At 38.0% G+C, this 16,989-nt stretch overlaps 2 protein-coding genes and 2 non-coding genes across 5 annotated transcripts in view; all 4 read left to right on the top strand.

Moving 5' to 3' along the window:
• Positions 1 to 2,513: 2,513 nt before the first annotated feature.
• On the top strand, positions 2,514 to 6,083 carry rpl13 (ribosomal protein L13). 2 transcript variants are annotated; one of them, XM_044141777.1, is made up of 6 exons: positions 2,514 to 2,597; positions 3,047 to 3,164; positions 3,749 to 3,890; positions 5,163 to 5,336; positions 5,526 to 5,582; positions 5,881 to 6,083. In XM_044141777.1, exons 2-6 carry the CDS (start codon positions 3,061 to 3,063, stop codon positions 6,037 to 6,039), a joined length of 636 nt encoding a protein of 211 aa, XP_043997712.1. In that variant the 5' UTR covers positions 2,514 to 2,597; positions 3,047 to 3,060; the 3' UTR covers positions 6,040 to 6,083. The 2 variants fall into 2 exon arrangements, with proteins under 2 accessions (XP_043997712.1, XP_043997721.1); XM_044141786.1 differs by having other exon boundaries at positions 2,595 to 2,665.
• LOC122825341 lies at positions 5,012 to 5,098 on the top strand. The gene has a single exon (XR_006369621.1). It is a non-coding gene; the product is annotated as a small nucleolar RNA MBII-202 (small nucleolar RNA).
• On the top strand, positions 5,720 to 5,799 carry LOC122825333. Its single transcript, XR_006369617.1, has one exon. It is a non-coding gene; the product is annotated as a small nucleolar RNA MBII-202 (small nucleolar RNA).
• A 4,598-nt stretch (positions 6,084 to 10,681) lies between the features above and the next one.
• The window catches only part of cpne7 (copine VII), a 40,985-nt gene continuing 34,677 nt past the window's right edge, over positions 10,682 to 16,989 (top strand). Inside the window, exons 1-2 of the mRNA XM_044097593.1 lie at positions 10,682 to 11,105; positions 12,060 to 12,572. Of these exons, the coding sequence (XP_043953528.1) occupies positions 12,396 to 12,572 (177 nt within the window). The 5' untranslated portion in view covers positions 10,682 to 11,105; positions 12,060 to 12,395. The remainder of the gene's footprint in view (positions 11,106 to 12,059; positions 12,573 to 16,989) is intronic.

The following is a 16,989-nucleotide window of genomic DNA, read 5'->3' as shown; positions in this document are numbered from 1 at the left end:
CGCAGCTGTACGGATGGTGACAGGTCATACCGTCTGCTTGTCCTAATTTTAGTTCCATGCACCTTGACCTTTCCCCTTTGTTGTAGATAGGCTGAGATTGCTGAAGATAGTTGATCAATAATTAACCCAACTGGGATGTTAAACCCATTGACAAAAGCTGCAGTGAGTGCTTTAAGTTAATGATTTTAATTACTGTCTTAAAAAAAACAAAAGAGTTCAAACATTTCAAATTACAGATGTTATGCTATAAACAAACTTTATACTTCCATAGTTTTAGTTTACTCACATTCTGTCAACTGGGCTGCTCTGTATTTGTTAAAACAACCTGTCTATGTAAATTCCTGTTATAAATGCAGAACATACCCACCACAGTTATTGACATCACTGGTTACTATGAAAAACTGTAGACTTTATACTTTGCTTCTTTATGAACTAACCTAATACTGGAACGTTTTAATAAAGTGAAACCCTTATTTTGAGTAGTTTTATTCAGTGGAAGAAAAGCATTGTCTTAATATCTACAATCAGATCAAAAATAAAGAATTACAAAAAAACTACCTACAACCCGGAGAAGGTTGAATAAACACTGGGAGAGGAACAGTGAGAGGAAAGAAAAAGTGCAAACCTCAGTAAGAGCACTGCAGCAAGGCGTGACATGTCGGAGTCTCAAAGTCACCTCCATGCTAGTTAGTTAGTCATTCCTAGTAGCTAAATGCTACAAGAAAAATTGTGGGGTTGGTGCAAAAGAAAGGACCTAAAAGTATGCTGAAGAGCACTTCAGGGTAACTCAGGTAAATGTAGGAAGACTAACTGAGACAATAATAAGAAACAAATGCCAGTTACTGTGGTACACATTATTTTCTGTGAAGAAATTTTATGTAATTAAAAGTTCCTAATCTTGGATTTTTTTTTATAGACCGCAAATTTGTCAATAATTTATTTGAAGGTTTGCTGCACATTTTTAGCAAGGTGCTAACAATGGATGATGGATACAGTACAGTCTAGTGTCCATGATCACTGTGCATGATAAAGAATATTTTTTCACATCATCACCTTCTTGAAATAATAGCCTGTGTCATTGTCAAAAGTGATTTTGGAAATAATAATAATAAAAATCAGCCCCTTTTTATTGTCAACAGATGATTTAGGCGGGGAAAAAAAAGCTTTTTGTGAAAATTTTGTTTTGCCATTATTTCAGAAAATGGCGATATGCAACATCTAGCAAAAAGAAAATAAAAATAATTAAAGGATATACTGTCACTCAGAGTGTATCAAGATTTTTTGAGAAGTTTCAAGGTTAAATAACCAGAAGATGAGGTTGAGAAATTGTCTGATTGTGACACCTACTTCTAGTCAAAGGCTTTTCAGTGAAACAAAAATTTTTATTTTTTGTTGTTTCTCCTGCACCGTTAGAATTTTTCTTTCCAGAGAATCCCAGTATTCAAACATTTGATCCATCCTAATACAGAGAATATTGGTTTGCTTAGCCACAGTGGAGCCTGTATAGCAATGAAAGAGACTTAAAGCTACACGATCAGTGTTCCATGCAAAGTTAGGCCAACATCACACATAAGCTTGACGGTTGAAAAGGTTGTCTTTTTTTTTTATTACTGGTCAATATACCATGCATTGGGTATTTTCTTTTCATATTAAACGTCAGGTTTTGTCAGATGATACCTGGCTGTTATTGTAGTGATCTTGATAAAGCCAGGGGCCATCATCTTAGAGAATTTTACTGACAGGTTATTTGCTAACCAATAATCAATTTAGGGTTTGAATATTGCTTCTGTTCTCCAAAGAAATTTGAATACAGAAGTTTACCAGAGTCTATGGAGAAGTAGTTCTACATCTAGTATAAAAACAATAAATCTTCACTTCATAGTATTTTAGTAAATTTCTCCAAAGTTTCATATAGGTGTTGATAAAAAATAAGAAAATAAATATTTTAATATAGAGACAGTTCACCAATTTGGTTTGTCAAAAGCATCATAGAAAGCATACAATATTTAAAAAATATAAATATTTTGAAATATTTATACATCTCATTAACTGGCTCATTCGAAATATTTGTACACTTTCACGTTATTTGCAGTTATTTAGAGCATAAGGTAAAATGTTTTGAAACAGCTTACTGGAGATAGGCTAAAACATTATCCTCCCACAGGACTGGTCATGATTACATATTTTCTGTATTCTTTAATATTTTCCCATGGTCATTTTGAAGAATAATGCTTTCTTAACTATAACTATCGATAGGAAGGAGCTCTATATTACGGAGTCCCCTAGAGGGCTCGGTACTATACAGGTAAGAAAGAAAGAAACAAAAGCTTCTGTTTTTCGGTTTATCTCGTTTCATAACTGAAATCATCTGTTGACATAAATAGGAATGCTGTTTTTTATTTTAGGATATGATAAACGTTAATATTTTACACCTTACGTTGTTTGTAAAGTTGTTTAATTGTGCGTGGGGTGAACTATTTTGAATGCATTTACTCTTTGATCAATCATCTGCTCTGCCATTGGCTGGTTTTTCCATATCCCACAATGCGCCGCCTTTCAACTTCCTTTTTCCTTTCGGCCATTTTCCTCCCTCATAGGTATGAGAAATTATCCTGTCCATATTTTCTAACAATCTGCCATAATCCTGCATATTCCAAGGGAATCGGTAATATTATGTTACAAAATAAAATAGTACGGATTTTCAGCTTTATAGTAATATAATTATTGTCATAATTTTTCCCGCTGAATTGCTGAAAACAACATGTTTAGCGAAGCTACTGGGTCAAACGGTAGCTGTTAGCATTGCTCTTATAATTCAGCCTTTAATTCGTATATGTCAGATGGTAACCCGCGGAATAAACATTATATAGATCTAATATGTTAAAAAGTGATTAACCAAGTTACTGTGTGGTCACCGAGAATTGTAGAGGAATGGGGCACTGCTTCAGTAGTTCAGTTTACGTGCTAGCCTGTAGCACTTAACCTCGTATATTGGCGTGCCGGTGTTACTGTGCGCTCATTTCTTGTTTTCCACGTTGTGTTGAAGGGAACTAGCCAACCATGGCCCCCAGCCGGAATGGAATGATCCTGAACCCACATTTCCACAAAGACTGGCAGAAAAGAGTGCGTACCTGGTTCAACCAACCTGCCAGGAAGCTCCGCAGGTGAGAGCAGTGATGCGAACACATGCTAATGGAGCATCCACTGATTTGTGGACGAGTAGCAATAACCCAATGATTACAGTTCAGTAGAATGTAACCTAAAATACAATGCTCATATAAATTTAATTTGTCTGAGATCTTAATCTTGCTTGGTTGTAACATCTTTGGTGAGAGAACTGCAGCTTTTGCCTTACATTTTCCAAAATGAAGATACTTTATCATCTTGTTTAGTAGAAAAATCAACATATGTGCTTGAGTGGTGCTGCTGTTCTCACATCAGTTGTTTAATCTTTCCCGAAAATATTAAGACAGATTAAGGTTCTTATGTTTTATCTTATTCACATAATGGAGAGGAGGAAAGACCCGGAATATATTTTATTGGCAAGAATATGAACATCTTAGAAAGTAACTGAGTTCTTACAATAGTAAACTGTTAAATATTGTAAACCTTTGGATTATCAATCAAAGCTTGCACAACAGCAATATTTTAGGATTGCATTGTGGGTAGGAGCTATGTCCTGCTCTGTGTCTACACAGTAATGGATTGCTTTATTGGTTAAAGTTAAGAAAAATGTTTTTCTCCCCAGGCGAAAGGCTCGCCAGGCCAAAGCCCGCCGCATTGCTCCTCGTCCTGTTGCTGGACCCCTGAGACCACAGGTTAGATGCCCAACTATTAGGTACCACACCAAGGTTCGTGCCGGACGTGGGTTCACCCTGGAGGAACTCAAGGTAATGCATTAAATGTATTCATGGTTGCTGTACTTTTCAAGAGTATTGGGTCACTGATTTCTCTTTATTTTGCATGCCTATTGTTCGACTTCATTACAGTTTTTTAATTCTCTTTTTGTAACTTATCCAGATTGAGTTATATAAATATATATATATATATATATATATATATATATAAGAAATCCAATATAAGTACTAAATGATTTGGCACCAAACTGATATGGATCAAACTTTGCTTTGGAGTTATGAAACCCAAATGTCATACCTGAGATTCAGATTTCTGTTTGTATGTAATAAGGATTATGGTTATATGGAAATTAGCTAAACTTGAATTTTTTTGTGGTTTTTAACTATGCAAAGATTTCAGCAGAGAAATTTTAGGTCTTGAACATTAGTGCAATAAATGTACCGTGAACATAAAACCAACTATTATAAGCTGAAAATGTTCCCAGTCTTGGGTTGTTCTTTTTGGAGCTTGGACTGTAATCGTCCTGAAGCAGTGAGTTTCTCATGGCTGAGTCAAAATGCAGCTCGCAGCTGCTGAAGTAAACCTTTGAGAAAACAAATCTTTGACTGTTTGAACAAAGATGTTTAAGCAAAACAGCAATACGCTGCACTTCAGTTGCTTGTTTCAATAAATCAAAATTTAAAAAAAAGTTCAAGTTTAAATCAGCACTTCATACTCTTTATAGTAATAGATGTTAAGTGTTTTACGTAATGGAACAATCCATTTATCGTGAATATAAACGACCCAAATCGTCAGTAGTTATGGTGGTCAGTATGAAATGTGTTCACATGCTGAGGCAGGATGTCCTGAAACAGGTTTGTCTCACCTTCATGTCCAAACTACTATTGTTTCTGTAGACAGAGAAAGAACAGACCCAACCTCTCACTGTGAATCATTATTAATCGATGCTGGAATAAGAAAAATGCAGCACAGGCATGATGTTGACAATTTACGCCATTTTTTCCCCCCTGTAGTTCTTTGACCACGGTTAAAAGAGCACTGTTTGCTCTTTCCTTCTTTTATTTTACTTGAGGCAAAATAAAGGATGTTTATGACTGTCATTTGTGATCAAATGCATCAAGATTATTTGTGTTTACGTATTCCTGCAGTCAGATGATGACACATCTCCGGAATCTCTGTATTTTCTTGATGAAAATGCTGAACCCTATTCTGATGGCTGCAAAAATAAAAAGGCTTTATCTGAGCACTATTAGGATGACGTGCTTTAGATGTTCAACTTGTCAATGTGCTGTTTTTTTCTGCAGGCTGCTGGAATCCACAAAAAGACAGCCCGCACCATCGGCATCGCTGTGGACCCCCGGCGCCGCAACAGATCCACAGAATCTCTTCAGGCCAACGTGCAGCGCCTGAAGGAGTACCGCTCCAAACTCATCCTGTTCCCCAGAAAGGCATCTGCACCTAAGAAGGGAGACAGCTCTGTAAGTGTCTGTTCCTGCTGAGTAAACAAACCTGAAAAATAAAGATGGTTAGATGGCTTACTATCTACTGAATAGGAAGCCTGGTAATTTGAGTACTTTAAAATAACTTACATTGGTACGGTTTTGCTCAATTAAGGTTGAATGTCTGATGGTAAGATGTATTGATTTTTTTTTTTTCCCCCTGTCCAGGAGGAGGAACTGAAGATGGCCACTCAGCTCTCTGGCCCAGTTATGCCCATCAAAACTGTAAGTCACAATTCCTGCATAGATGTTCATAAGTTAAACCAGTTGTCATATTTTTTAAAGAAATTTTACGTGACCTGTCGTGCTCCGTAATAATTGGCTGGTGATCTTATTCCAACGTTTTCATGGCAGCAGTCATTTGATGACAAATCTCCGGAATCTCTGTACTACTTTGATGAAACATTTGAACCCTTTTTCTGATGACTGCTCTGTTTTTTTTTGTTTTTTTTTTAAAACATTCTGGGTTGCCAATCTTGTACATTGTGTGAAATATCTTACATCCACACTTGTATTTCTTCAGGTCTACAAGAAGGAGAAGGCCCACATTATCTCTGAGGATGAGAAGAACTTCAAGGCCTTTGCCAGCCTGCGTATGGCCAGAGCCAACGCTCGTCTCTTCGGCATTCGCGCCAAGAGGGCCAAAGAGGCAGCTGAGCAGGACGTGGAGAAGAAAAAGTGAAAATAGTCACTATGGAACTTTGCAAAATAAAGTCTTTAAAAAGAGGAATGTGAAATTGAGATTTTTTTAAAGTGAGCTCTTGTATGATTACTAGAGAGAGGTCTGTAGTAATCATCAGGTTGGGTTTCATGTGCAGCATTTGACAGAGCTGGAGAAAACGTTTGATACTATTTAACAGATCTGAAAGGATTTAATATTGCTTCTGTGGAACAAATGTATATCCATGAGAAGGTTTCATTGAGAATAACTCAAACACTTTGGAAGTTTCCTATTCATACATTTTCACTTGAATTATGTAAGCATGGCGATTGAAATGTCAGTACTTTAAAATTCGAGTATCCAGACTACCAGACAGGTGAGATGTGAAAAAGATTAAATCTAATGGGTCAGTCTGTAGTGAAGAAGCAGAAATTTGATTCAGTGTTTGTTTTATGCCCTGCGGCAGACTGGCAACCTGTCCAGGGTGTAACCCGCCTCTCGTTTGGAACGTAGCTGGGGATAGGCACCAGCAACCCTCCCGACCTTCTACAGGACAAGGGTGAACAGAAAATGGATGGATGTTTGTTTTATCCAACAGTAGGGGGCACAATAACACCTTAAAATTTGTCACAAATGTAAGCTTAATCTTGAACTGTAATTTTGTAAAGACTCTTATTTTGCCAAGTTTAAAGCAATTTTCATGTGCTTTCATTTAACGATGCATTGCCAGAACACAATTAGTATGTGGAGGCTGACTCTTTGGACTCATTTTTTATTTGAACTAGTGAAAGAGAAAATATCTTAATTTAAATGCCAGAGAACCTCTGCCAAACTCAACGTACTGTAATTAAAGATTTGTGTAATTTACCGTACACTAATAAACAATGCAGAGATGAAATCAGGAGTGATCAGTGGCAAGAAATTCTCAGTGCAACTTTGTTGCTATGCCGGGAGGTGAAACAAAATTTTAATTAGGCACAAACTAATATGTTAGCACATATTGCCAAACTATTAACATCCTCTGCTACTACAGGGGTTGTGTGTATTTCTAAATCTGTGAAGTAATTTTGTTTTTAATGTATTTAGATAGATTATAAAGATTATAAATTATGAAGTGATGTTAGGTGCCATTTTGCTCATTGGAAACCGGAGGATTTTTATTATTGAAGGCAATGTAGAGACACCAAGATGAGATTCTCTAATCAGAGACAGTCCTATATTTTCAGTGTTTGAAACTGAAGTCTATTGTCCAAGATGCTAATGTTTTCTCCCAGAGAATGGGGTTTATCAGGCACTGCCTCCAGAATTAGCCAGTGGAGAGGTCAGGACTAACTTCAGTCACAGTCTTTAGAGACTAGTAGGATTAAATTGAGTGTGCCGTTGGTTGCAGTGTGACAAACCAATGATGCCTGAGGACTGGTATGCCATCTGACAGCAGTGTTACCAATCTGGTGACCAGTATGAGGAGGAGGAGCCACGCCATCCTGATTGTGTATGGTTCTCCCGTGCTGTAGCCCCTGTTTGTAAAAGGAATATTAAATTGCCAATATTTCCTCTTTCTTCACATTTTGTTAAGCAAAACAAGAAACTAACAAGTTTCAATAAGAGAATAAGCGTTTCAATACCATAGATTTGTTTCCGCGTCTTGGTACGCAAGCCAGTCAGACTCAGTTTATCAACGTCAGCTTGCAAAAGGTTATTTTTCAGATACACGTCCATCACTCATTGTTGATCCAACTTTATTAGTGAGAGAAACTTTAGACACAATAGTCCTTGGTAGCAAAATCCTTCCAGTGTCCAAAAATACCTCCACTCAGGGGAGCTGCAGGTAGAGAACTGTCGATAATGGTGCACAGACACATAGGCAGAGAGAAAACTTGACGCCTGTGCCTTAGGCCATAGTCTCACGTCCTCCCATTAGGGTTTATTTCGCATGCAGTTTGGTCAGCAGCACCAAGCTGCGCTGTCGATGCAACTGGGGGGAGGCGGCATGAATAGATAATCCATGTGTAAACGCCAGGGAACGTCCTGTGAGGTGCTGGACTGACAGCAGCAGCAGCAGATGGTTGTTGTTTGGAGCTGTGGCGTAACAGGGCTCAGGTGTGCGTCTGAGAGCAGACGCTTCTTACCAAGTCTGAGAGCCCATAGAAAAAGAAGAGGCAGTGAGGTTGAAAACTGCCCAGGAGAGCTGAGACTAGACGATGTTTAAGCACAGAGAGTTTGAATCCAGGCATGTAAATAGTTTTTTTAAAAGAAATCTTAGGCATGATATCAGAGCTGGGAGGGCATTCTGACAAAGATCTGTTTTGTTTTCACACAATGATCAACTCAACATATCAGATGAATATCAAGCAGAAAACTAAGAGTTTTCTCTTTCGTGTTGTTGGAATGATTCAAATAACCTTGATGTCTTCCATGAGTGTCCCTTAAAGCTTCTGCCACAATTTAAAAAATGTGTTTGCTTGATGGACATGTTGAGTTTTTAGCATCTAAAATCAAACAACCATACAAATGACTTTGAATGTGTAAATACTTTCATTTATTCAGCTTATTTGTCCTGCTGCTTCTCAAACTCAGTGGGTTCTGGTTTGTCAGTTCACCAATGTTATGCAATATCTAGAGATGCATTCATCAATATAATACATTTTGTGGGTGGACTAAGAAAAGGTTGAAGCTCAAACATTGTGTATGAACAGTCCATTATGTAACATACGGTAGAGGTGAGGTGAATTGAAAACATCTACAGTATGAATCAGATTGTCAAGGACTTTATCTTGTGATGGTAAAAAAGAAAATACACTCTTTCAGTCATTGGGGTGTTTAATACGCTAAGCAACACAAATGATCTTTTCCATTTTCTACAGTTATCTATGTCTAACATCAAGCATACAAAATCACACAGCCAATTCCTCACTGTTGTTATTTATCCAATTAAAGCCAAAACTAAAAAGAAAATCAATCAATCAATCAATCAATCAATCAATCAATCAATCAATCAATCAATCAATCAATCAATCAATCAATCAATCAATCAATCAATCAATCAATCAATTAATTCATTGAGTTAATGCACTTTAAGTTGTACCAAACTCTGTTAAGGTCTGATTTCCAAAACTTTACTCAGATTTAAGAATGATTTTAAACTGGACTTTGCTTCTTCTGTTTTTCTAACTATTCTGCTGTAGAGTTTGGGATCCTTGACCTGTTGATGACCCAGTCTCAGCATCTAGAAATATGGGTTCAAATTTAAGTTAATTATTTATTCGGTGTACAAAGTAGATAATGGTCAGATGTAAGGAGTTTGTGGGAGCAAAGTGTCCCCAAATCATCATCCTTTCACCACCATGGTTAGGTCTTGGAATAAGTTGTTTTGTATTGGTATGCAGTATTTGGCTTTCACTAAACTGTGTATTACTAAACAGTATACAATAATAACAATGTCCTTTGAATGATCTGTCCAAAGGACATTGTTCCAGATGTCTTCCTTTTCATTCAGATGCAGATTTGCAAACAAAGGTTGTACTGTCATGTTTTTTTAGAGAGAAGACATCTTGCTTGTGGCAACACATTCACACAAGATGTACAGTACTTGTTCCTAAGGTACTATGATAAAGATTAATCATTTTGCACAGTCATGGCTGTACAGTGGCGCAGTTGGTAGAGCTGTTGCCTTGCAGCAAGAAGGTCCTGGGTCCGATTCCCGACCCGGGGTCTTTCTGTATGGAGTTTGCATGTTCTCCCTGTGCATGGTGGGTTCTCTCCGGCTTCTCCGGCTTCCTCCCACAGTCCAAAAACATGACTGTCAGGTTAATTGGTCTCTCTAAATTCTCCCTAGGTGTGAGTGTTTGTGTGAATGGTTGTGTGTCCTGTATGTCTCTGTGTTGCCCTGTGACAGACTGGCGACCTGTCCAGGGTGAACCCCGCCTCTCGCCCGGAACGTAGCTGGAGATAGGCACCAGGAACCCTCCTGACCCCATTAGGGACAAGGGTGAACAGAAAATGGATGGATGGATGGATATTGCACAGTCTTATATCAGGTTGATTTTGCAGGGATCTTCACTTGTAGGAAAATAGGCATCTGTCATTCACATGCATGTCTCTCAAACTGCAGATTGAAGGGTGTGTCCTGCCTCTCGCTCAATGACACGCAGAGTAACTCCACAGCCCCCTGAGACCCAGGAAGGCAAGTAGAAACAGCAAATGGATGGATACCTTTATGAGACTGACGGCCTGTAAGATTCTTTTTCTGGATTCAAGAGTCTAGGGACAAACTAATAGATTTCATCATAGATTTAATGATGACAACCTGAACTCTAACTCAACTTTCTGACACATGAGTTTCCTTTAATTGCTAGGCTTGACAATGTTGTACACCTAGATGCTTATTTGTGCGATTATGGACCCAAATCTACACAATTTAAATTAATGTCATCATTTCAGAGATACAGCTGTCTGTATATGCGCTGGCTTTCATGTTTGTGATTTTAGCAGAACTTGTTGGTAGGCAGGTGGGCTACTGCAGCAAATTGAGTCATTTTATATATATAAAACATGTGGATGTTGGAGAAATATCTGGCAGGCATATTAGTCTGAATCTATAATTAAAGTCCCATTTGCAACACAGATTAACTTGAGGGGAGAGAAGAAGCGGGGGTGATATTTTATGGATTTCTTCATGGGTCACAGCTTTAATGCGTTCAAACGCTTCGCACAGATCTTCCTCTGGTTTAGAGCTTTGCGTGAGCTATCAGATGTCATTCTGTGTTGCACTTCCACTGACTTGTACCCCCCTCCCCACCCTTTCCGCTCCTCCTCCTTTTATGGACTCGGGTTTTGAACTGAAATAATCGCGTCCCAGCTAAAAGCCAACCCATAAACATCACGGCGGCTGCTGGAGTCTCTCCATTTCCCCATCTTCCTCTCTCTTTCTCTCAGAGCCGAGCCCACTCCCTCCTCCACGCTTGAGCCAATGAGTTTCGGAGGAGAACGCAGAAGAAAAAAATAAATAAACGGAAACCAATCTGTTTTTTGTAAGAGCGGATTAAACAAGTGTTATTTTTCTTTCGGGAGTAAAAGAACAACAGCAGGTAGGGGACATTTCCAGCTGAGTTTGTTGTTATTGACGTGTTTTCCCGGGAAACTGGAGGTTGTTCTAAATGAATCATCACTCAGTCAGAAATGATTTTGTTTGTAGAAATAGGCTGTCTGTGTTTGAAGGAGCAAATGTGGAATCAACCGTTTTGCGTTAACCTTGACGACCTGTTTTCGCAAGAATGTAGATTTTTTAGTTAATCGATCGGTGATGAATTATTAACTAAGCGCTCAAGAGCTTTTGTTCACTTGACTTACATTTCTTTTGTTCGTTAACACAAAGTTTTGCTCTATGAAGTAGAGGAGGTCGCATTTTAAATCTCATGATACCTGCTGCCTTGTCGAGTTTAAAGTTTGGGCCGAGTGTTGTTGGAAATGTTCGTGTTTCGAACATCGCCGCTGCTGCTGTCCGCGGTGCTGAAAGACAAACCTGCAGCTCGTTTATGTCACTTTGTGGAGGATAAATTTCAAGCCGTTCTCATATATTTATTCCCTTTGCTTACGGAAACATAAACTAGGCAGCTGCTACTGACATTTGTTTAAAAATCAAAGAAAAAGAACAACAACAAGCAAACAACAAAGAAATATAGGCTAGCCTATATAAAAACTCGGGGGTGGTTTATATTTTTGTTTGGGAAATAAAAAAACAAAGCAAAACAAAAAAACAGATAATCTGCATTCTTAATCTGCTTTTATCTACTTGTTATAGAGATAGGAAAACCACTGACCCTCTTTGTATGTTGGAGTTTGCTTTCTCATTCTGTAACATTTGCAGTGCAGCAAATTGTATGATTTCTTATTTCGTTCATGCATCGCAATAGAAAGGATTGTGATTCAGATTGACTTTTCCCTTTGTAATGCTGATATTAATTGCAGTCAGGTTTGCTTTTTTTAATTATAATTTTTTTTAAAGGTTGAATCTAAATACGCAAAATACTCAATCTTTGCAGGAATCTCACCCAGATGTCTAATATCCAACCCTGCCAACTTCACATCACAAGAGAGGTGAGATGAGATTCCTCACAAGACAATAACTCTGACAGGCAGTCATAACAACTCTGCTTTGGTTTACTCCCCTGGGACTCGGCAAGAATCCCTGTTTTTTTTTTTTTTTTTGTGACATCTGCACCAAGCCAAAAGGGTCCTGTCTCCTGTGAGTGTGCCAAGTCTGTGCCGAACTCCTGCAGCCAATCACTTGATCTCCTCTTCTCCCTCCCGGAGCTATTACCAACAATTTCACATCACACTGCTTTGCTGCTTGCTGGCAGCTCCTCTCGTCTTGAGCCATGATGAATGAAGTTCAGGAGGCAACCTCCCCTGCGACCAGCCTGAGCGGTCCGGCTACCTGTGTCTCCAAAGTTGAGCTGCGTGTGTCTTGCAAAGCTCTGCTGGACCGAGACACGCTGAATAAGTCAGACCCCTGTGTCGTGCTCATGGTCCAGAACAATGGGCAGTGGATTGAGGTGAGGCTCTCTCTTGTTTCCCCTGTTCTCTCATTCTGACAATTATGCTGCTAAGACTTCTGGATCAAAGTATCTGTGACATCTTTTTGTCATTCCAGATCAAAGAACAGACGTTTTAAAAAGAGTTGACTAGTGTTCAGGACTTCTGAAGTATTAATTGTATTTAATAAGTGCCAGAATAATCAATAAGATATTATTTTAGATATTTTTTTTCCCTCCAGGTTCATAAGTTTGCATATATCTCATTAATTGCTAAAATTACCTTTTAAACTGTGCCGCTTGCTGGCAGCTCCTCTCGTCTTTAGACACGATTTGGGTAAAATATTTTTGCTATCCTTTTTTGGCTCCCTCCAACAGACAAACTTAGTGCAACTAAATCTGAATTGTCTACTGTCTTGCTTGCACACATCTTTTCATTCCTGCCCACAAATCTTCAACAGGTCTTACATCATGGCTTAGGGATAGCTACTCTAAAACATTAATTTTGTTGCCCTTCTTGCACTTCGTAAGTAATACTGTAGTATACTTTGGCACATTGTTCTCATGGAAAACCAATTTGTGTGCAACTTTCTGGCTAATGTGTGAGATGTTGTCTTATTGTATCTATTTTGTAAAGTGCAAAAGTCCATCCAGCAACAAGGCATCTTCACAACATGATGCTGCCACTCCCAGACAGTTTGGATGGTGTTGTCAGGCTTCCCCGTTTTTCCTCCAACGGGCATCAAACAGTTACTTTAGACTTCAAGGTCTTTGTCCTGGGGCATATTTGGTACTGTAATCTTGCTTTTAAGTTGCTTATGAAGTAATGGCTTCTTACTCTCTGAGTGACCTGTCAACCCACGTTGGTACAGAATGTGTTCCACTGTTGATAACACACATTTTGCAGTAAAATCCACTGGGAACTTGTCTCTTTCTTAAACTATATGATGAATGGGCATTTCCATGTGGCTTACACTTGGTTATAATTGTTTGAGATGAACATTGTCACTTCAGGTGTAGATTGTATCCAAAGATAAAGCAGATTTGTGGAAGTTCACAATACTCCTTCTGATATCTTGACTAATTTTTTAGTTTCATATGATGATACACAAGCAAACAATCTGTTTGAGGTGTTGCCTTACATTGCATTCACAGTGGTGTCTTTATTTAACTCACTTCTGGGACTGAAAAATAATTTCCATAATTGTTTAAATGCGGGGTAATAAACTTGCAATTAAACTTTTTATTTCAAAGAAAGTAATGGTAATTATCCTAAAAATGACTGTTTTGTGCTTTTAGCAAACAGAAGAAAATTGGTTAACCCTATTTGACTTGAAAACAATTTCCAGTTGTATAAAGTAGTTATTTTAAACATCTGGTTTTAATTATAAATTGTGAGATGTGTCTGCAGATAGAACACATTCAGTCATTTCAAAATCAAATAAGATGTAAAAATTCTCTCAGAAAATGAAATCTTTTTGTAATCCAATGAATTTCCAGCTGGCCCTCTGTTATTGTGAAAAACATAATTGCGTACAGCTGGCAAATGAGGTCTCCATGTTAAGTAACACTGTTTGCACTAGCAATTTCACTGTTTAAAAACACATAATGTTGTGAGCCCTTTTAGTGTCACTGCATATTTAACATTTGATGGTCTTTATTTGAACCTAAACTGATGTGAAATTTGTGAAGCTGGTTTCTTATTTCCCTGTTAATTAGGCAATTTATGTTCATGAGGGGAGGCTAAAATCCAGGGCTCTACTGAGGGAATAATTTGTTAAAGTGTTGCAGAGAACACTGCAACTAATTATATATATATATATATATATATATATATATATATATATATATATATATATATATATATATATATATATATATATATATATATATATATATATATATATATATATATATATATATATATATATATATATAATGTAGTCATTGCTGAAGAAAACATTATTTTAGGTAAATTGTAGAAGAGAAACTCTGCCAGATGTTCTTCACCTGGGAGGTATTTGTAGGAAATGCTTGGGGATGTATGAACAGGGAATCACAAGATGCTATTTTTAGACAACAGATAAAAACAATTAGCTGTACGGTTGCATTGTGGGTTCACTGTAGCATAAGTTTATGAGTGGATATTTTTAGTCTCGCTTTGTGACGCAGATTCATATGAACTGATTCACTCATGATAAGTTTGTCCGTCCGTCCGTCCGTCCATCCATCCATCCATCCATCCATCCATCCCCATTTGTCTAATTTGTGACGGTGAGCACTTGTTGTCTGACACTCTGCTGTCAGATCCCTCACATATGGGAGGTACCTCTGTTTGTGTAAACTGTTTACTTACGTCAATAACTGAGTAAGAAGCAGAGCCCACACATACCCCCAGCATATAAGCCTCTTTTTTTCCCTCGGCGCTTATGCCTGTTTTGGCCACTGAGATTTGAAAAAGAGCACTTATCTCATTAGGACATAAAAGACAGGGCAGATGATGATGATGTGACTTTATGAAATTTTGTGCAGCCACCAACCATTTTTTTCCCCTTTTGCTCCTTGCGTGTGTGCTCCCGGGAGTTCACCCAAATCCAATCTGTTTGTTGATGTTTCATAATGTTGGACCCTCCTGCTGGAGCTCATTACAGAAACACATTTCTCATGTGAGGGTTGTCTCTTTGTAGATGGCTCCGGCCTCACACCAGCAACAAGCCGGCAACACAGGCTTCATCACAACCCATCTTATATGATTCTGACTATTCTTCATCAGCAAACAGACTCACTCCAAATCTGTGCATACAGATGGCGCAGTGAGAGAGATAGCCGGAAAAAACCCCCAAAAAACGCATTAAGTGCTAATGGCACAAGTGAAGCCGGTTGTTCATTTGTTTCTATGCAGTGTTTGTTCGCACGGATGGGTGTTTATCCAGAGTTCCAATTAACACCAAATCTCAGTATTCTTAAAACAAGTACACCTGTTTTTTTTTTCAATTTATTTTTATTCAAGCAAGTCAAATTAATGTGCAGTGTTACTTTATCACAATCTGAGTAGTAGAAAGTTGGTAAGCCTTTCAAAGTAGAGTTTGCAATTTCAGTTTCCCTCGAAACTCGCTAACATGTATGGAAAAAGAAGATTGCAAGTGAAAGCCAAAGGCTCAAAACTACAGAAAAAAAACAGAAGGTCTGCACTTCAATCAAATCTCTTGCCACTCAAGTGTTTTGAGCAAATGCTCATTCTCAGCATGTTGCAAATTTCCAATCAAGTGGTACAAATTTGAACCAAAATTATAAAGCTTTCCGTCAAGTGTATTGCATCGAACAAAGACAGCAGCGTGAGATATTTGTAGATGCTAAGTGCAGTTATAGAGAGAGATGTATGGATGCATTCATGCAAGTAGGAGGCCTTTTGTTGTTTTGTTCCTCTTGGAGGGTTGGATCAGTACCAGTATGGAGCCATTCACTCTGACTCATTAGCATATTACAAGAAAGAAGCATTATTATATGATCACCACGACTGATGCCAGGGAGAGTTGGTTGTAAGAGTGACTCTGTCCGTCCGTCCGTCCGTCCGTCCGTCCGTCCGTCTGTCCGTCTGTCCATCTGTCCAGGTTTATTCAGTTTTCTTTCTGAAAGCACTCCATTTTGGTGAAAGGCGGCTTTATGCAGATGATTTTATTGATGAATAGGGACTAAAATAGGTTCATTTAAGCCAATCTATCACTGTCTCAGTGAAGTAATTCATCTCCTGGCTCTATGTTCATCTAACATTCTCATTCAGATTCTTTTTATTTTTTTTCATCGGGAAAGAGACCTTTTTAAAAATCCAAAGAGGTACTTCAAATACTTCACATATGTCTTTAAAAAAAAATATTTTGCTTATTTGTCATTTTCTGTGCAAGCCAAGAGGATAATTGCTTTGCATTTTTCATCAATAAAATTAATGGCAGTTACATAACATGTCATAGTGGCAGAGACTTGTACCTAATCCAAATTGGGGATTTTTCTTCTTTTGGCATGCCCAGAAAAAAGGAAAAATCTGTGTTGTCAACTTAGCAAGTTACATAACTTGTAACATACATCTCTTAATCTTTGAAGCAAACAAAAATAAAGCTCTTGTCAAAAGAGTGTTTTAGGAAATATAGACTTTTTTTTTATGAAAGTTGCAAACTGCAATTTAAGTTTTTTTCCTACTCCCTCCCTCTGGTCTTAATTGGAAGGATGTTGATGGTATGAACTGCACTGCAGATGTAGACATGCTGGATCGAGTTCATTAAGAGTCGCTCTGCCTGGCTATCATTTTCAACAAAAGGAGAGGTTGATTCAGGAGGAAAACAACATTAGGATGCATCTACTAGACTATAAGTAGTTTTTGTATGAACTATAGCAAAATGGCTATAAAGATTCTTAATAATACAATTTGCTACTGAAGTCAATA

Source organism: Gambusia affinis, linkage group LG02 (assembly GCF_019740435.1).
Source record: "Gambusia affinis linkage group LG02, SWU_Gaff_1.0, whole genome shotgun sequence".
Classification (NCBI taxonomy): domain Eukaryota; kingdom Metazoa; phylum Chordata; class Actinopteri; order Cyprinodontiformes; family Poeciliidae; genus Gambusia; species Gambusia affinis.
Note: the sequence above shows the minus strand (reverse complement) of the source record. Positions and strands in the feature narration are given on the sequence as shown.

Bases quoted from the DNA above. Each gene is read 5' to 3' on its own strand.
- rpl13 (XM_044141777.1), top strand. From the start codon at position 3,061: ATGGCCCCCAGCCGGAATGGAATGATCCTGAACCCACATTTCCACAAA. The intron at 3,165-3,748 runs GTGAGAGCAGTG...TTTTCTCCCCAG, and splicing joins CCTGCCAGGAAGCTCCGCAG to GCGAAAGGCTCGCCAGGCCA. The intron at 3,891-5,162 runs GTAATGCATTAA...TTTTTTCTGCAG, and splicing joins TCACCCTGGAGGAACTCAAG to GCTGCTGGAATCCACAAAAA.